The sequence below is a fragment of the Gobius niger genome (genome assembly GCF_951799975.1).
Source record: "Gobius niger genome assembly, chromosome: 18".
In the NCBI taxonomy this organism is placed as follows: domain Eukaryota; kingdom Metazoa; phylum Chordata; class Actinopteri; order Gobiiformes; family Gobiidae; genus Gobius; species Gobius niger.
This window is the reverse complement of record NC_136869.1, coordinates 2,730,147-2,751,123: the sequence shown is the minus strand read 5'-3', so window position 1 is coordinate 2,751,123 and position 20,977 is coordinate 2,730,147. Positions and strand designations below refer to the sequence as shown.

General features: G+C 41.2%; 3 protein-coding genes across 3 annotated transcripts in view; 2 read left to right on the top strand and 1 right to left on the bottom strand.

Annotated features, from left to right (window-relative positions):
- The window catches only part of LOC306977781 (hemicentin-1-like), a gene marked incomplete at its 3' end in the record, with an annotated part of 211,392 nt that overhangs the window by 166,872 nt on the left and 23,543 nt on the right, over nt 1-20,977 (bottom strand). The window lies entirely within an intron of this gene.
- LOC306977749 (uncharacterized protein) lies at nt 800-19,301 on the top strand (the record flags this gene model as incomplete). The annotated part of the gene is made up of 4 exons (XM_079576183.1): nt 800-860; nt 15,413-15,433; nt 16,980-18,011; nt 19,254-19,301. Exons 2-4 carry the CDS (start codon nt 15,431-15,433, stop codon nt 19,299-19,301), a joined length of 1,083 nt encoding a protein of 360 aa, XP_079432309.1. The 5' UTR covers nt 800-860; nt 15,413-15,430.
- Nucleotides 802-4,540, top strand: LOC306977782 (uncharacterized protein; the record flags this gene model as incomplete). Its single annotated transcript, XM_079576224.1, has 2 exons — nt 802-890; nt 3,461-4,540. Exons 1-2 carry the CDS (start codon nt 888-890, stop codon nt 4,538-4,540), a joined length of 1,083 nt encoding a protein of 360 aa, XP_079432350.1. The 5' UTR covers nt 802-887.

Here is a 20,977-nt window from a genome sequence, read left to right as displayed (position 1 = left end):
GAAAGCTCGGAGGCGTCTCCAGGAGGTGGGGGCGTTCCTAGGAGGACTCAGGCAAACCTATCCCTAAAATGGCCGCCATCAGAGTTTTTACAGATTACTCAAAAATACGTGAATGTGCCAAGGCTACACTTCAGGCATGTTTTTAATGAGGGAGTGACATAATAACATAATGTAAAGCTTGAAAAAGTCGATTTTGCATAATACCCCCCCTTTAAGTTTTACCGTTTTAATCTCTGTAGAGAAATGAGTTCTCTGCATTTGACCCATCCTCAGTGTCGCATGGGGTGACCTGTAGGAGCAGTGAGCTCCAGCATGGGCCGGCGCTCGGGGACCATCTCCATGATGTGGAGCCAGGCTGGTGGTCAGAAACACCTGGCTGGAGGATTAACCTTTTGCACATGTTTTTATAACGTACCACTAACGTACGCAGACACGGGGAGAACATGCAAACTCCACACAGAATCAAACCCGGGACCTTCGAGCTGCGAGGCACGAGCACTAACCGCTGAAGAAGAAGAAGCTCCACTGTCGTGTGTAGGAACTAATGCTTTTGGTTTCTACCCGGACAGATTTGAGTGTTACACCGGAAACATGTCGGCCGTGTTGTTGAGGCGACTGTGAGCCCGAGGAACGCTCTTCTGTCCGGTTTGTGAAGTCATTTAGAGACAGAACAAACTCAGACGGTGTTTCTGTGTCTCTTCAGGTGTAAACGGTGTAACAATAATAATAATAATACGTTTGTAAAAAGGAGCTTCTCGCCTTTATCTCCAGACTTCAGTCCTGGAGCCAGAGCTGCTCATCCTTTACTGTTTCTCCAGAGGAACATTCTTTCTCTGGACTCGGACTGAACCGTGTGTTTGCAGAGAAAGAGGACGGACGTTTCCACAATGGTGAGAGATTATTCAGTCATTTTCCTCATGTAACTCTCAGCACAGACTGAGTTATGGATCTTCAGATGTTCTGCATTAGCTCGGTTACTGACGGGTTTAAAGTTGGTTGGTTAATGTTTTAAGTTCCTTTGTTATTGTGGTAAAAGGATAAGATTTGTTTGTTAAATTTTATGCTGCCTTCATGTGTTCTTGAAGAAATGATCCTTTTTCCTTTTGTGAACTGGAAATAACGTGTGTGTTCAAGTGCTTTTGTGGCAGTAGGAAAGTGAAACACAAAAACACTCCATGAAACATATCTTGGTTTGAGCTTTTTGACACCTGTTCCCACCTTTAGTCAGTACATTTTGACTCTGGTAAATGTAAAACCCTTCGATGGACAGACAGACAGGAGGCAAGGGATCAGTTTTAGTAGATTTATTTTCTCCAGTCTTTGTTCTTTTACATTTCTTTTTGCCTTTAGAGCATCAGACATGGTTTCATCTCTGAAACAGAGGAGATGGAAGAATTAGAAATCACATTCAGTCCAACACAGTAAACCTCTTACCACCCGCCTAAACCGAATGCATTCTGTCCTCTTTTGGCTGTGAAACACCTCATTTGAAAGCTAAGACCCACAAAACTGACCTTTTTCCTCGCGTTGCTGCTGTGTTGTCACCTTTTGTATGTTTATTTTTTATTTTTTCATTTGTCACATTTTTATTGAATTTGTCACATTTATGTTGATTTTTTGTCAATTTTTTTTTGTCACATTTTTGTTGAATTTTTGCCACTTTTTTTTTTTTAAATTTTGTCACATTTTTGTTGAATTTTTGTCACTTTTTTTTGTCACATTTTTGTTGAATTTTTGTTACATTTGTTACATTTTTTTTGAATTTTTGTCACATTTTTGTTGAATTTTTGTCACTTTTTTGTCACATTTTTATTGAATTTGTCACATTTATGTTGATTTTTTGTCACATTTTTGTTGAATTTTTGTCACATTTTTGTTGAATTTTTGTCACTTTTTTTTTTTTAATTTTGTCACATTTTTGTTGAATTTTTGTTACATTTGTTACATTTTTTTAATTTTTGTCACATTTTTGTTGAATTTTTGTCACTTTTTTTGTGTCACATTTTTATTGAATTTGTCACATTTATGTTGATTTTTTGTCACATTTTTGTTGAATTTTTGTCACATTTGTTGAATTTTTGTCACATTTTTGTTGAATTTTTGTTACATTTGTTACATTTTTTTTTTATTTTTGTCACATTTTTGTTGATTTTTTGTTACATTTGTTACATTTTTTTTGAATTTTTGTCACATTTTTGTTGAATTTTTGTTGAATATTTGTCACATTTTTGTTGAATTTTTCTCACTTTTTATTTTTTTTTATTTTGTCACATTTTTGTTGAATTTTTGTTACATATGTTACATTTTTGGTGGTTTTTCTCCAAGAATCTTTTTGATTGGGGTAAAGCCAAACTGGAGAAAATGGGATCCGTTCAGGTGGGAGTTAAGAGCTTAACAAAGTAACAGAAATAAGGTCTTGTCACAACATAGTAAACCTTGTTCCGACATGGATAAACAGACATATGGTTAACAAACATGAACTTACAGGTGAGTATAGGTGGTTGATCATCAGCAGGTGGTGGAGGGCGGGGTTAACAGGGAAGGTGTGCTTGGTTTATCCACCATCTATGTGCATGTTCAGGGACTCCTTGGATGATGGGAATTTCTCACAGTCTGTATTGTACAAATAATCTCTAATGAAGATCTATCTGTTATTTACAGTGGGAGGAAAAAGTATGAAAACCCTTTGGAGCTTCTTACATTTCTGCCTAAATTGGTCATAAAATGTGGTCTGATCTTTATTAAAATCAAAAGAATTGATAGTGTCTGCTTATTCAGACACTTATTCCCAAACATTTACATTTTGTAAAAATGAAAAAGTAAGTGAACAGATACAATATCTGACTGACCCTCCTTTGGCAACAATGACTCGTTTCCTGTAGTTGCAGGTGAGACGTTTCCAACTATCAGGATGAATCTTGATGTGAATGGCTTTTCTTGAGGTCAGGACTAAGGGCCGGACGATTTTTCCTGAAAAAAATATCCCAGTTTTTTTAACCCCTTAACTCCCACCTGAACCGAGCACATTTTCTCCAGTTTGGCTTTACCCCAGTCCAAAAGTTTCTGGAAAAAAGCTGTGAGAATAGCAACGAAACTGAGACGAAAACAATGATGGAAATGTGACAAAAAAGTGAAAAAACTTTGACAAAAAATGTGACAAAAAATTACAAAAAATGGGACAAAAAATTACAAAAAAATTACAAAAAATGTGGCAAAAAAATGACAAAAAATGACAAAAAAATGACAAAAAAAATGACAAAAAAGACAAAAAAATTACAAAAAATGTGACGAAAAATTACAAAAAAAATTACAAAAAATGTGACAAAAATGACAAAAAAAATGACAATAAATGAACAAAAATGAGTTAATTTACATCATTACTTCTCAGCTTCACACGGCCATGTTGTTGTTTTCACTGTTTGTTTGACCGTCCTGAACATTCCTCTGTTTGTTTTGACAGGAAGACGCCGACGCCGTCCCCAAAGAGGAAGACACTTGTGGGAAGAAACAGCACCACTGTGAGCAGTGTGGGAAGTCCTTCAGCTTCAAACAAACACTAACTCAGCACCAGAGACTCCACACCGGGAAAAACCTGCACTGCTGCCCCTTCTGTGACAAGACGTTCACCACAAAACAGCAGCTCACTGTCCACATCCGAGTCCACACTGGAGAGAAGCCGTTTAAATGTGACCAGTGCGGGACATCCTTTAAAGAAAAGAGCACACTAAGACAACACTCAGTCGTTCACACAGGGAAACGAGACTTCAGCTGCGACGAGTGCGGGAGACGTTTCGGACAATCGTCATCTTTACGAACTCACAAACTCATTCACACGGGAGAAAAGAAGCATCAATGTGACCAGTGTGGGAAGGCCTTTCTGGTCAAAGATAGATTAGAACGACACAAACTCACTCACAGTGAAAGTATCTTCTCTTGTGATGAGTGTGGACTGTCATTCTCTCGAAACGACAGCTTAGAACGTCACAAGCGGATGCACATCGGAGAGGACGTGTACTGCTGTGAAACGTGTGGAAAAGCCTGTCCCTCGCTGAGTCATTTAGCCGCACATGAAATCATCCACGTGACAGATCGGCCTCACGTCTGTGGCCAGTGTGGGAAAGGATTCAAAAGGAAACACGCTCTCAGACTCCACGAGCAAGCCTCCCATGAGAATAAAAGGTTCCAGTGTGAGCAGTGTGGCAAGTCTTTTACCCAAAGGCGATATCTGAACGTCCATCAGAACCTTCACACGGGGACGGCGTTCTCCTGTGACCAGTGCGGGAAGGAGTTTTTTAATAAGAACAAACTGAAGCTTCACCAGCTCGTCCACACTGGAGAGAAGCCCTTCACCTGTGACGTCTGTGGGGCGTCTTTCTCTCAGTTCGGGCATTTGAAAAGACACCAGCTGGGTCACACGGGGGAGAAGGAACACGTCTGTGATGAGTGCGGGAAAGCGTTTGGTCGGGCGGAAACTTTGAAGCGACATAAACGGCTTGTGTGTAGAAGCGACATGTGTGCGGTCGGTGCAGAAGAGCCTTGAGTGTGGGAGGGGCTTAGAATGTAGAATGACCAACCCTCGTCTGACCAGGTCCCACTGAAAACGACTGATAATGTGGTTTCACCGGCCACAATGACTGCGCCCCCTTTGTCGATACAAAAAGCCCCCAATGATAATATTTAATCTATTCAAACAGTCAAAAGAGCTGAATGTTTTGCCGTTGTCCGTAGTGACGACAACAGCTCTGAGGAGGATCTTAACCTCTTAACTCCCGCCTGAACGGATCCCATTTTCTCCAGTTTGGCTTTACCCTAATCGAAAAGCTTCTTGGGGAAAAAAGCACCAAAACAGCCACAAGAAATGAGAAGAAAACAAGGACGTAAACGCAACAAAAATGTGACAAAAACTCAACCAAAAAGTGACAAAAATACAACATAAATGTGACAAAAAATTAACAAAAAAATGACAAAAATTCAACAAAAAGTGACAAAAATTCAACAAAAAAATGACAAAAATTCAACATTTTTTTATTTTTATTTTTTTTTATTCCAAAAAAATGTTACAAAAATTCCCCCAAAAATTGACAAAAATTAAACAAAAACTCAACAATTTTTTTTTTAAAAGTGACAAAAATTCAACAAGAAAATGACAAAAATTCAACAAAAAAGTGACAAAAATTCAACAAAAATGTCACAAAAATGAGAAAAAAAGAAAGAAAAAAAACATACAAAAGGTGACACAACACAGCAACAACGCAAGGAAAAAAGTCTGTTTTTTTTAGCTTTCAAGTGAGGTGTTACACAGGCCTATATAAGAGCCAAAGAGGACAGAATGCATTTGGTTTAGGCGGGTGGTAAGAGGTTAATCAACTACCTGGATGACTGAGAAACTACACTGTCAGTCTTTTCAAAGGAATTCATTATTTTACAACTAAAGTTACATAAAAAGCATCATCTAGCATTGAGGGTGTATTTGCTAAATACTGGTTTAAACTGATAAATTTGACAGAATAAATGTATTTTCTTTTCAAAGTGATTTTTTCCCCATGTACTTGTCTTTACACAAGCTCTGGGGCCCCTTTGGGAACTACTGTTATAAGGCAAAGTTTTTAGGGCAGAGCTGAATGTAACAAGTGAATTTGTCCATTATGAGCTCAATTAAGGCATATATAAGATAGGCCTGATAGAAAAGCAACAAAAAAGCCACAAAAAGTGACAAAAATGAAAAAAGCAGTGATGAGAAAGAGGTAAAAACATGACAAAGATGTGATAGAAGTGCAGCAACAACATGATAATGTTAAAATAAAATCAGTTATGCCGGTCTTAGCTTTTCAAATGAGGCATTACACTGGCCTATAGGCATCGCGAAGCTTTTACATTTGGATAAAGCTGAACTGAAGAAAATGCACTTGGTTAAAGTGGGGGGTAATTCATTAACCTCTTACCACCCGCCTAAACCAAATGCATTCTGTCCTCTTTTGGCTGTGTAACACCTCATTTGAAAGCTAAGACCCACAAAACTGATCTTTTTCCTCGCGTTGTTGCTGTGTTGTGTCACCTTTTGTATGTTTATTTATTTTTTTTTTCAATTTTTTGTCGATTTTTTGTCACATTTTTGTTGAATTTTTGTCACATTTTTGTTGAATTTTTGTCACATTTTTGTTTAATTTTTGTCACATTTTTGTTGAATTTTTGTCACATTTTTCTTGAATTTTTGTCACATTTTTGTCACATTTTTGTTGAATTTTTGTCATTTTTTTGTAGAATTTTTGTCACATTTTTGTTGAATTTTTGTCACATTTTTGTTGAATTTTTGTCATATTTTTGTCACATTTTTGTTGCGTTTACATCCTTGCTTTCTTCTTCTTTTTGTGGCTATTTTGGTGCTTTTTTCCCAAGAAGCTTTTCGATTAGGGTAAAGCCAAACTGGAGAAAATGTGATCCGTTCAGGTGGGAGTTAAGAGATTAAACAATAACCAACAAAGCTGTAAGTTCAGTCTATGTGAGCCATAAGATGAATGTGGCCGGTTTGGGAATGACTTCCAAGTAATGAAAACACTACGACTCGGACTTGTATAGTTAGTGTTGTACTCGTGGTTCCTCCTGTAGGGGGCGCTCCTCCAGCTGTGCTTAAAGGGAGGACTCAGACGATGAGGCCACAGGGAGCAGGTTCATTAGTGTTATATGTGAACTCTCGGTCGTCCAGCTGCAGGGACATCACCCACTGAGCTCCACGTACAGACGGATGTTTGTACTGGATTAGTGCCGTTTACAGTTTGTGCAGTCATTTTGAAAACCTGACAGAAAATGTGACTGAATCCACATTTTTGAGCAGATTTGACTTTGACTATTCTGTTACATTGTTGTTTTCAATAAATGTGATTTTGTCTCCCATTTCTTCTTCTTCGTGTTCTTCTTGGAACCTTGTTAAGATCCAACCATGTAAAATGTGATATATTTGCCCCTTTTTTTGCCTTCTTAACCTCTTAACTCCCACCTCAACATGTTTTCTCCAAATTGTCCAAATCTAAAAGCTTCTTCAAAACAGAGGCAAAAAACGAGAAGAAAATGAGGATGTAAACGCAACCAAAAAAAAGCTAAAAAATGACCCAAAAAAGCGACAAAAATTACAAAAAAGAGACAAAACAGAGACAAAAATCTAGCAGAAAAAAGACAAAAATCCAGCAAAAAAAGACAAAAATCCAGCAAAAAAAGACAAAAATCCAGCAAAAAAAGACAAAAATCCAGCAAAAAAAATGACAAAAAGACAAAAATCCAGCAAAAAAGTGACAAAAATCCAGCAAAAAAGTGACAAAAATCCAGCAAAAAAGTGACAAAAATCCAGCAAAAAAAGTGACAAAAATCCAGCAAAAAAGACAAAAATCCAGCAAAAAAAATGACAAAAATCCAGCAAAAAAGTGACAAAAATCCAGCAAAAAAGTGACAAAAATCCAGCAAAAAAAATGACAAAAATCCAGCAAAAAAGTGACAAAAATCCAGCAAAAAAGTGACAAAAATCCAGCAAAAAAGTGACAAAAATCCAGCAAAAAATGACAAAAATCCAGCAAAAAATGACAAAAATCCAGCAAAAAAGTGACAAAAATCCAGCAAAAAAGTGACAAAAATCCAGCAAAAAAGTGACAAAAATCCAGCAAAAAATGACAAAAATCCAGCAAAAAAGTGACAAAAATCCAGCAAAAAAATGACAAAAATACAGCAAAAAATGACAAAAATCCAGCAAAAAAATGACAGAAGAGCAGCAAAAAAGTAATACAAAAGTGACAAAAACACATAAGGGAAATAAAAAGTGACGACAATGGCAAAGAGGAGAGAATGGATTTGGTTTTGGCGGGTGGTAAGAGGTTAAACCAAACACAATGGTTTCTATGGTAACGTTAAGCTTAAGTGAAACGTCCTCAACTCAACCCAAATGAGTTATTATTAAAATTATTAAAATGAATCAACATAGGTGTGTCTTAATACACAAACAAAAAGGAACTTTGTATCATTGAGCTCAACTGTCGTGTGTAGGAACTAATGTGTTTGGGTTCTACCCGGACACATTTGAGTGTTACACCGGAAACATGTCTGCCGTGTTGTTGAGGCAACTGTTCCCCGTGAGCCCGAGTAACGCTCTTCTAGTTTGTGAAGTCATTTAGAGACAGAACAAGCTCAGACAGTGTTTCTGGGTCTCTTCAGGTGTAAACGGTGCAATAATGATATTAATAATAATCATAATAAGTTTGTAAAAGGAGCGTCTCGCCTTTATCTCCAGACTTTGGGCCTGGATCCAGAGCTGCTCATCCTTCACTGGACTCGGACCGTGTGTTTGCACAAAGAGGATGTTCTCTTTGAAAACGGTGAGAGATTATTCACTCTTTTGCCTCATCATTTCACTCTCAGCACAGACTGAGTTAAGGATCTTCATGTTCTGCATTAGCTTGAGTGAACCGTGTAGAAGAAGCATAGACTGGAGAGCTTCCAACCTATATGTGCCAGTGTGATCCTCATTTGCCAAGACCTTCGAGTTCATAAAAATGTGTGAGAGCTTACATTACATTTGCCTTTCTTAACCTCTTAACTCCCACCTGAACGGATCCCATTTTCTCCAGTTTCTCCAATCAAAAAGCTTCTTGGGGAAAAAAAGCACCAAAACAGCCACAAAAATGAGAAGAAAACAAGGATGTAAACGCAACAAAAATGTGATGAAAGCTGAACAAAAATGTGACAAAAAATCAACAAAAAAGTGACAAAATTCAACAAAAATGTGACAAAAATTCAACAAAAATGTGACAAAAAATCAACAAAAAAGTGACAAAAATTCAACAAAAATGTGACAAAAAATCAACAAAAAAGTGACAAAAATTCAACAAAAAAGTGACAAAAAATCAACAAAAATGTGACAAAAAATCAACAAAAAAGTGACAAAAATTCAACAAAAATGTGACAAAAATTCAACAAAAAAGTGACAAAAATTCAACAAAAAGTGACAAAAAATCAACAAAAAAGTGACAAAAATTCAACAAAAAAGTGACAAAAATTCAACAAAAATGTGACAAAAAATCAACATTAATGTGACAAAAATTCAACAAAAAAAATGACGAAAAACTCAACCAAAAAGTGACACAACACAGCAACAACGCAAGGAAAAGATCAGTTTTGCTGGTCTTAGCTTTCAAATGAGGTGTTACACAGGCCTGTATAATAGCCAAAGAGGACATTTGGTTTAGGCGGGTGGTAAGAGGTTATTCCTAATCATATCCTGATCAGGGTTAACAGATGTTTTCACCAGGACCTGCTGCAGGATCAGGCCGGGAGAAGCTTGACATTAGGTTTGGGCTCATGTTTAGGGACCGTCAACAAATGACTACTACACGAATCTGTGGAGGAAAAATAAAAAAGTTGCCACAAAATGTAGCCTTTTGGTAGAAGCATCAATTTAATGGATCAAAAGTCATATCCTGATGCATTTAGGTTGAATATCGATATGCGATATATATCATAGAGCTGTCGAAGTCAAATACCAGAAGTTTTATTGAGAACTCACTGTATAACAAAGCTCCGTAAGGTGCACATTTAAATAAAAAGATATCTTGGATAAAAATAGCCTATTAATAACCTCATGGGGGCTTCTGGCAAACAGAAAACTGAACTTCTTATGGTTTTCTTTTAAAAATGCCACTCTGCAATAAAGGCCAGATTTGTGCAGTTACGACTCATAGTTGTTCTGTGGACAGTTTCCCCCACCTGAGCTGTGTCTCTCTGCAGTTCATCCAGGGTCATCATAGGCTTCAGTGTTGTATAAACCCAGCTTTATTCTTCTCAATATCTTTATCCTGGACCTGTCTGGTGTGTTGTTCTTGGACTTCATGATGCTCCTGCTCCACAATAGTCTCTGACAGACCTGAGACCTTCACAGAGCAGCTGTATTTGACCTGACATTAGAAACACACAGGTCGACTCTAACATGTGATCATTCAGAAATCATCAGGAAACTTCTGAAGGCAAGTGGTTTCACTGAAGGGAAAGGGGGCGGGACTTTTGCACATCACACTGTTCAGTTTTCAATCATGTATGAATTTCATTTCACTTCACGACTGTGCGTCACTTCGTGTGTGTCTTTCACATAAAAGTTCAATTAAATATATTTACGTTTATGGTCCATAGTTTGGCAGCATGTCAAAGTTAAAGGGGGGGCCGTACTTATGCAGCCCCCTGTATTTACAGTGGGAGGAAAAAGTGTGTGAAACCTTTGGAGTTTCTTACATTTCTGCCTAAATTGGTCATAAAATGTCACAAGATCGAGTAAACAGTGTCTGTTTAAACTAGTACCACCAAACATTTACATTTTGTCATATTTTTATTAGATTTTTTTTTATTATTATTATTTATTTTTTGAGCAGTTTACATTTCACATTTTTTTACAACATTCACATCCACATTATTCTTTTACAGGAGCTCAAAAAAGAGAAAAAAAAGGAGTCGGCTGAAGCTAGAATCTTATATACGCCCCGTACTCAATGTAATAAACATTTACATTTCCCGGTGATCCTGCACAATCCGTCTGTATCCAAAATAATAATAAATGATTCAGAAAAACTCGATTAGTGCTCAATTTCATTTACTCAAGTACATGAACTTGAGTAACTTTTTGAAGTAATTGTACTCCTTAGCGTATTTCATCCATACAGTACTTTTAACTTTTAACTGTACTTTTGCGTGAATAAAAATAATAGTTACATTTTCCATCTGAGGAAAAGCTTCAAAACGGCATCAAGAAACAACATTTACCAAAGGATTACAACACTGGGTTTACCATTCAAGCAACATCATGATATCCATAAACGGGCACATGTACCGTCTCTGCACAGAAAAAACGCACAACTGTATCAATCGTCTTGTTTCTACAATGTGCTACAGGAAGACAATACCCAAGGCCACTCCCTACTATAGTCACGAGTCACAATTATGCAAATTGGCTTGTTGCACAATGTGGCTACGCTAGTTCCTCTGAGCTGAAGCTGTGGGCGCTAGTACTTCCTGTTCGTATTCATTTCCATTAAGATTAGCTTAGACCAGTGAGTTCCTGGTAGAAATATTTCCATAGAGGAGACGTTTATGTTTAGAAGGATCAGGGAGTTTGTCTTGAAGCTAAAGGCTAATTTAACCTCTTAACTCCCGCCTGAACCGAGAGGATCTTTTTCCTCACGTTTTTGTAGCTTTGTTGTCATTTTTTTTTCTTCATTTTTTCGTCAATTTTTCGTCCCTTTTTTGTCCATTTTTTAATCAAATTTTTGTCATTTTTTGTCACATTTTTGTCATTTTTCATCAATTTTTTGTCAATTTCTTGTGACATTTTTGCCACATTTCCATCATTGTTTTCGTCGAGAAAACGTGCTCGGTTCAGGTGGGAGTTAAGGGGTTTATGCATTAAATAACTTGAAATAGTGCCTTTATATATATTTTTTCATAGCATGTTAGCCTTTAGCTTCAAGACAAACTATCAATCCTTCATGATCACAGGCGTCTCCTCTGAACTCGTTACATCATGATTTGAACACAATAAATGATTGTCTACCGGGAACTCACCGCCCACAACGTAATCTTTAGAAAATATGATTATTATTCCAGGAAAAGAAAACAGACAGGAAGTCCAGGCGCTCACACCTTCAGGTCAGAGGAACTAGCGTAGCCACATTGTGCAACAAGCCAATTAATCGGTATTCAGTGGTCCTGCTACTTCACAACCTTTGTCACAACCATCTCCGCTGCCATAGATTATTACTATTATTGGCCATAACACGTAAACATTCACAGGTCAGTCAGAGAAAAAGTAAGTGAACAGCTGGATTTAATAACTGGTTGACCCTCCTTTAGCAGCAATGACTCCAACCAGATGTTTCCTGCAGATTAGACGTGCACGACAATCAACATGCCCCTTTCCTTTTACAAAACTGCCACAGCTTCTCCACCGGGTTTAGATCAGGACTTTGAATGAACCGTTCCAGATCGTTTCTCTGTTTGTCTTGACAGGAAGAAGCCGACGCCGCCGTCCCCATAGATAAAGACGCTTGTGGAGAGAAACGGCACCGCTGTGAGCAGTGTGGGAAGACATTTAAACACAAACGTACACTCGCGCAGCACCAGAGACTCCACACCGGGAGGAACCTGCTCTGCTGCCCCTTCTGTGACAAGAAGTTTGCCATAAAACAGCATTTCACCGTCCACCTGAGAGTCCACTCCGGAGAGAAGCCGTTTGCATGTGACCAGTGTGGGAAGAGGTTTAATGAGAAGAGAAATCTAAAACAACACTCCGTCGTTCACACAGGAAGACGAGACTTCAGCTGTGACGAGTGTGGGAGGAGTTTCGGACTATTATCACATTTACAAACTCATAAACTCATTCACACAGGAGAGAGGAAGCATCGCTGTGACCAGTGTGGAAAGGCCTTTCTTGTCAAAGATGTATTAAAGCAACACAAACTCACTCACAGTAAAAGGAGCTTCCCTTGTGACGAGTGTGGGAAACTCCTCTCCAGTAAGTCAGGCATAGAGCGTCATAAACGGATGCACATCGGAGAGGACGTGTGCTGTTGTGAAACATGTGGAAAAGCCTGTTCATCACTGAAAGAATTAGAAAGACATGAAATCTCCCACTCGACAGAGCGACGCCACATCTGTGGCCAGTGTGGGAAACGATTCAAATGGAAAGATGCTCTCAGGCGCCATGAGCGAGTGTCCCGTGAGAAAACGTGTGGCGGCTCTTTTACCTGTGAGAAGTATCTGAAAGCTCATCAGAACCGTCACACAGGGACAGCGTTCTCCTGTGACCAGTGTGGGAATGAGTGTTCGGATCAGAACAACCTGAAGCGTCACCTGCTCATCCACACCAGAGAGAAGCCCTTCAGCTGTCACGTCTGTGGAAGATCTTTCTCTCAGTTAGGAAGTTTGAAAAGACACCAGCAGGTGCACACAGGAGAGAAGAAACACGTCTGTGACGAGTGTGGGAAAGCCTTTGGTCAGTTGGTAAATATGAAACGACATAAACAAACTCATGTGGAGAAGCCTCATGTATGTGGTCAGTGCAGAAGAGGCTTCGCTCGTCCTGAGGAGCTGAAAACTCACCTTCAAACTCACTCTGAAGCAGAAAACTAGTGAAAAACAAGACTCTGTGGGACCAGTGTGGGAGTGAGCGAGTGAGTGAGTGAGTGAGTGAGTGAGTGAGTGAGTGAGTGAGTGAGTGAGTGAGTGAGTGAGTGAGTGAGTGAGTGAGTGAGTGAGTGAGTGAGTGAGTGAGTGAGATATGTCTGAGTTGCAAAGAAAGAAATTCATTGACATTTTTGACGCCCTTTGACCTGAACAGTATCTATGTGATGTAAACAGGCAAATATGTGAGATGAACCATTTTCATATTATATCTTGATTACACTGAATAAGGCAAGCAGAAGAAGTTTCATACTGAGCTCTTCAAACTTTAAAATGGGTCAAGCTAACCCGTAACATGACAGGAGGGTTCAACGAAATAAATGTGTTTTTCCTTTCAAAAAGCTTTTTTCCCAGTGTACATGTTTTGTATACGAGCTTCGGGACCCCGGACCCCACTCTGGTCACTTCTGTTGTAATGCAGCGTCTTTAGGGCAAATCCACCATGTATTATTTATCAAAACTGTAAGTTATGTGTTTACAAAGAATACAGTTCAAATCTGTTGAATAAAAGCTCTGGCACAGAACTGTCAACTTCACTTTTTCAAGGTTAAGGATCCGGGATCTACTTTGGAGGATCCGGCAAATGTTTGTGATGATACAGGCCTGATGGTGTTTAAGCTCCAGATGTACACTGTCGTCGTGTCCTTGGGCAAGACACTTCCCCCACCTCGCCTACATTGGTATGAAGATTAACCCCTTAACTCCCACCTGAACCGAGCACATTTTCTCCAGTTTGGCTTTACCCCAATCCAAAAGCTTCTGGAAAAAAGGTGGGAAAATAGCAACAAAACTGAGACGAAAACAATGATGGAAATGTGACAAAAAAGTGAGAAAACATTGACAAATAAGTGCCAAAAAATTGATGAAAAAGTGGCAAAAATGTCACAGGAAATTGACAAAAAAATGACAAAAATGTGACAAAAAATGACAAAAATGTGATAAAAATCAGACCAAAAATTGACAAAAAATGACAAAAATGTGACAAAAAACAACAAAAAAAATGACAAAAAAGTTACAAAAATGAGTTGAATACCCAACAAAAAAATGATGGGGAAAAAATCTGATGACGTGAGGAAAAAGATCCTCTCGGTTCAGGCGGGAGTTAAGAGGTTAATAAATTAGACCAGCATGAGATAGTTTCAGTTTTTGCTCCATGAATTCGAGCGGAAGAAAGATCCAACTTGTATCTCTAAAGGACAGGAGCCATTCTCTTGCAGTCAGAGGCTGAACTGTCCTCCATCAGCATCCTTTGGGCAGTGGAAGTATCACCTAATAAAAACAATGCACTCTTGCTCTCTCGTTGTGTCCTTGGGCAAGACACTTCACCCTGCTTGCCTCCAGCGTCTGCGTACATTGGTGTATGAATGAGAGAGTGAATCTGTGACTGGAAGTGAAACGTCCTCATCCTAAATGAGCTCCACGAATTATGTTATTAAGAAAAATCATTCATATTTCTGGTGTGTCTTAACCTCTTAACTCCCACCTGAACGGATCCAGTTTGGCTTTACCCTAATCAAAAAGCTTCTTGGGGAAAAAGCACCAAAACAGTCACAAAATGGATGTAAACGCAACAAAAATGTGACAAAAATTAACAAAAATTAAACAAAAATTCAACAAAAATGTGACAAAAAATCAACAAAAAAATGACAAAAATTAAACAAAAATGTGACAAAAATGTGACAAAAAAATGACAAAAATCAACAAAAATGTGACAAAAAATCAACAAAAAATGACAAAAAATTCAACAAAAATGTGACAAAATCTCAACAAAAAAATGACAAAAATTCAACAAAAATGTGACAAAAACTAAACAAAAAAGTGACAAAACTCAACAAAAAAGAAAAGAAAAAAAAAACATAAAAAAGGTGACACAACACAGCAACAACGTGAGGAAAAGATCAGTTTTGTAGGTCTTAGCTTTCAAATGAGGTGCTACACAGGCCTATATAATAGCCAAAGAGGACAGAATGCATTTGGTTTAGGCGGGTGCTAAGAGGTTAACACACATATGAAAACAACTTTCCATCACTGAACTCCACTGGATTGTGTGGGAACATGTGTTTGGTTTCTACCCGGACACATTTAAGTGTTACACCGGAAGCCCGAGTAACGCTCATCTGTCCAGTTTGTAAAGTCATTTAGAGACAGAACGAGCTGAGACGGTGTTTCTCCGGAGGAAGATTCTGACTCGGACTGAACCGTGTGTTTGAGGACGGACGGTTTCAAAATGGTGAGATGTTTTTCGGTCATTTGGAAGTGAAGAAAGAGATGACATGAAGCTGCGTGGCTAAATGAAGATCATAGGAGTCATGACAACGATTAATAATATTGCTGGTGTGTCTGCTGAAAGTGTTCTCTCATCTCGGGAATCACATTGTTATGGAGCTGATCTGCATTTAGCTCTTTAGCTTCTCATTTGTTAATATTATAAAGCTGATGCAGAGTAGCAGTAGTTCAGCAGTTTTTAAACACCTTTGTCACGTGAATGTGTTTGTTAATGATGTATTGGTGTTTTTTTTAACCTCTTAACTCCCACCTGAACATGTTTTCCAAATCTAAAAGCTTCTTCAAAACAGCGATAAAAAGGAAAAAAAGAAAATGAGGATGTAAACACAACAAGAAAGCGCTTAAAAGTGACCAAAAGACAGCGATAAAAATGACAAAAACTCAACAAAAAGGTGACAAAAGAGCAGCAAGAAAAGTGACAGAAATCCAGCCAAAAAATGACTAAAATCCAGCAGAAAAAATGGCCGGGTCTCTAACAGGGGCCGGGTCTCTGACAGGGGCCGGGTTCGCGGCTGGCGGAGGCAAATTAAAGCCGGTCTCTAAAACAGGCCGGGGCTTTTATTAGAAACTATAGCGGTAGAAATATTCCCCATGTTAGGAATTTGTCTCATACTGGTGTAAATGATAACTCAGGTGCAGGAAGTAACAAACTGAACCCGGGCCGAGGGGGACGCTGCGGAGGAGCTGATCCGAGCGTAACTTTGACACAGATTTAGCCACTTTTCAAACCTCCTGTGATGATATTTGGAAACAGGGGGAGAGTTGTGTGACCCTCCAGGGTTTTAATAAAGTCTCCATCGCGTCTTCAAAGCACGTCCAGCTGCTCCGTGTGCAGGTCAGTCCCACGCCTCAAAATAACTCCTCCCATCAGCGCGAGCGTCTCGTCTTCTCTCGGGTCAGTCTCATGATCGATCACAAACACAAACGCTCCGTCTAAACTCGCCTTTTACACAAGATAACAACAAATAATCCGGTCCGCGGTAAAAACGAAACAGAAACCTGCAGTGACACTGATGTCAAAGCTCCGCTAACAGCAACGAAACACTTCCTGTTGTCCCGACAAAATAAAAGGCGTCAATGTTCCAGCCGCTGGGAGAGGGTTTGAAATGTTAATTAATAAATGAACCTAATATTTTAGGTGCAAATGGACACAAATCTCGTTTTTCTTCGTTTTCCTGGTCGTCCGTTTTGCTCAAATAGAAACAAAGGCCTGTCTCTGATTGTGGCCTGGTTCCAATAAAGGCCTGGTCCTCGATGCCCTTGAGTAAATAAAGGCCCCGTACTATATTAGAGCATTTACGGTACCCACAGTGGTTCTATTGAGTGTGAGCTCCTGAAATGGGCTGATGTGGTTTGTGTGTTTTGTGTGTTTTGTGTGGCCTGTGGAGCAGGAGCTGAGGAGGCGGAGCTTCTGTCCTGCAGTCGTCCAAGCTCCTGCTCTGGACTGGACGAGTCTGACATTTACTCACATGAACTGTTTGTTTTTACAGGAAGACGCTGACGCCGTCCCCAAAGATAAAGACACTTGTGGAAAGAACCGGCACAGCTGTGAGCAGTGTGGGAAGTCATTCAGCCTCAAACAAACACTAACAGAGCACCGGAGACTCCACACCGGGAACAATCTGCTCAGCTGCCCCTTCTGCGACAGAAAGTGGACGAAAAAACAGCACCTCACTGCACACATCAGAGTCCACACTGGAGAGAAGCCGTTTAAATGTGACCAGTGTGGGAAGAGATTTCGGGATAAGTGTACACTAAACCAACACTCACTCATTCACACGGGAAAGCGAGACTTCAGCTGCGACGAGTGCGGGAGACGCTTTACACGATTAACACATTTACGAACTCATCGACTGATTCACACCGGAGAAAAGAAGCATCAATGTGACCAGTGTGGGAAGGCCTTTCTGCAAAACTCTCACTTAAAACGCCACAAACTCAGTCACACTATAAGGAGCTTCCCTTGTGACGAGTGTGGGAAAAGCCTCTCCACTAAAGCAGGCTTAGACCGTCATAAGCGGATGCACATCGGAGAGGACGTGTACTGTTGTGAAACGTGTGGCAAAGCGTGTTCCACACTGAAAGACTTGGAACTGCATGAAACCTCCCACTCGACAGATCGAAGTCACATCTGTGGCCAGTGTGGGAAAACGTTCAAGTGGAAGCTTTCTCTGAGACTCCACGAGCGAGCCTTCCATGAGAATGTACGGTTCCAGTGTGAGCAGTGTGACAAGTCTTTCACCAGTAAAGCTAATCTTAAAGCTCATCAGAACATTCATGCAGGGACAATGCTCTCCTGTGACCAGTGTGAGAAGGAGTTTTCTTGTAAGAGCCACCTGAAGAGTCACCAGCGCGTCCACACTGAAGAGAGGCCCTTCACCTGTGACCTCTGTGGAACGCGCTTCACCGAGAAAGGAAGTTTGAACAGACACCGACTGATGATGCGCTCGGTGTGTACGAAACGCAAAGCCGTTAAACTCCCGAGCGTTCAGAACCGAGAGGCCAAACCCTCCTCAGACCAGGTCCTGAAACACCCGAGCGTTCAGAACCGAGAAGCCAAACCCTCCTCAGACCAGGCCCTGAAACACCCGAGCGTTCAGAACCGAGAGGCCGAACCCTCCTCAGACCAGGTCCCGAAACACCCGAGCGTTCAGAACCGAGCGGCCAAACCCTCCTCAGACCAGGCCGTGAAACTCCCGAGCGTTCAGAACCGAGCGGCCGAACCCTCCTCAGACCAGGTCCCGAAACACCCGAGCGTTCAGAACCGAGCGGCCAAACCCTCCTCAGACCAGGCCCCGAAACACCCGAGCGTTCAGAACCGAGAGGCCGAACCCTCCTCAGACCAGACCCTGAAACACCCGAGCGTTCAGAACCGAGAGGCCGAACCCTCCTCAGACCAGGCCCCGAAACACCCGAGCGTTCAGAACCGAGAGGCCAAACCCTCCTCAGACCAGGCCCCGAAACACCCGAGCGTTCAGAACCGGGCGGCCAAACCCTCCTCAGACCAAGCCCCGAAACACCCGAGCGTTCAGAACCGAGAGGCCAAACCCTCCTCAGACCAGGCCCCGAAACACCCGAGCGTTCAGAACCGGGCGGCCGAACCCTCCTCAGACCAGGCCCCGAAACACCCGAGCGTTCAGAACCGAGAGGCCGAACCCTCCTCAGACCAGACCCTGAAACACCCGAGCGTTCAGAACCGAGAGGCCGAACCCTCCTCAGACCAGGCCCCGAAACACCCGAGCGTTCAGAACCGAGAGGCCGAACCCTCCTCAGACCAGACCCTGAAACACCCGAGCGTTCAGAACCGGGCGGCCAAACCCTCCTCAGACCAGGCCCTGAAACACCCGAGCGTTCAGAACCGAGAGGCCGAACCCTCCTCAGACCAGACCCTGAAACACCCGAGCGTTCAGAACCGAGAGGCCGAACCCTCCTCAGACCAGGCCCCGAAACACCCGAGCGTTCAGAACCGAGAGGCCGAACCCTCCTCAGACCAGACCCTGAAACACCCGAGCGTTCAGAACCGAGCGGCCAAACCCTCCTCAGACCAGGCACTGAAACACCCGAGCGTTCAGAACCGAGAGGCCAAACCCTCCTCAGACCAGGCCCTGAAACACCAGAGCGTTCAGAACCGAGCGGCCGAACCCTCCTCAGACCAGGCCCCGAAACACCCGAGCGTTCAGAACCGAGCGGCCGAACCCTCCTCAGACCAGGCCCTGAAACACCCGAGCGTTCAGAACCGAGCGGCCGAACCCTCGTCAGACCAGGTCCCACAGAAACGGCTGGAAATCCGGCTTCAGCGAGTCCAAATGTGAGGCTGAAGCTGGAGACCCTGAAGGACTGATGGACTGTAGCCTCAGAGCAGACCTCCACCAAGGCGTCGTCCAAGGTGTGTCCGTAAAGGGGCGGGACTTCAGCACAATACTGGGATGTGATTGGACAATTTGTTCACCGTCCTGACAAATGAATAACTGTTATTATATATTTTTTCCATTAATAGACTTTGCAATCAAATGTCATGAGTAGGAAATTTGATGTTGAATTTGAACAGCAACATTGGACCAAATGAAAGTATTTTACGTTTAAACATCACCATTGGTTTGTTATTATAAAATATGTCACTAATAATAAGTATATTTATTTCTGAGATGTTGAGAGATTTGTTCTAAGAAGACTTTTTTTGCACATTATCTGCAAATTATTATTTATCTGTTTGTGTTTGTGGATAAGAACGAAGTCCATTGAGTAAATTCTAGGATGTGTTATTTAAAAAGTTACATTATTGACCAAATCGGCCATGTTTGTTGTAAACAGCCTAATGTCCACAGGTAGACAGCACACTATAAAACGTTATTTATACTATAAGGAAGTGTAGTTTGATAAGGAAATAGAGCAGAGATCTGAGCAGCAAAACGAAGCATAAGTTCCTGGAACAAAAAACACTCGAATCATGAATGGATGTCAGCTTTGTCCGCTCAGAGACTCTCCCTCCAGCCGAGAGTCTCTGGGCCTGAAAAACAAAGCAAAAGACGAGACACAAGAGGGAGACAAAGAACCTCGTCTTTGCCGAGCGCATAACACCGTGGCTGCGTCCGAAGCTCCGCCAAACCGGATGTGCGTCAGCGTCCGCCATGACAAGATGCTTCCGAATTGGTCTGTCAGTTAGGAAGGAGTAAGGAAAAGGAGCCTCCATGCTAACTAGCATTGCCACTTTAGCATAGGGACCTCTGATTCTAACCATCATAGCCACTTTAGCATAGGGACCTCTGATGCTAACTATCATAGCCACTTTAGCATAGGGACCTCTGATGCTAACTATCATAGCCACTTTAGCATAGGGACCTCTGGTGCTAACTATCATAGCCACTTTAGCATAGAGACCTCTGGTGCTAACTATTATAGCCACTTTAGCATAGGGACCTCTGATTCTAACCATCATAGCCACTTTAGCATAGGGACCTCTGATGCTAACTATCATAGCCACTTTAGCATAGAGACCTCTGGTGCTAACTAGCATAGCCACTTTAGCATAGGGACCTCTGGTGCTAACTAGCATAGCCACTTTAGCATAGGGACCTCTGGTGCTAACTATCATAGCCACTTTAGCATAGGGACATCTGATGCTAACTATTATAGCCACTTTAGCATAGGGACCTCTGATGCTAACTATCATAGCCACTTTAGCATAGAGACCTCTGGTGCTAACTATTATAGCCACTTTAGCATAGGGACCTCTGATGCTAACTATCATAGCCACTTTAGCATAGGGACCTCTGATGCTAACTATCATAGCCACTTTAGCATAGGGACCTCTGATGCTAACTATCATAGCCACTTTAGCATAGAGACCTCTGGTGCTAACTATTATAGCCACTTTAGCATAGGGACCTCTGATTCTAACCATCATAGCCACTTTAGCATAGGGACCTCTGATGCTAACTATCATAGCCACTTTAGCATAGAGACCTCTGGTGCTAACTAGCATAGCCAC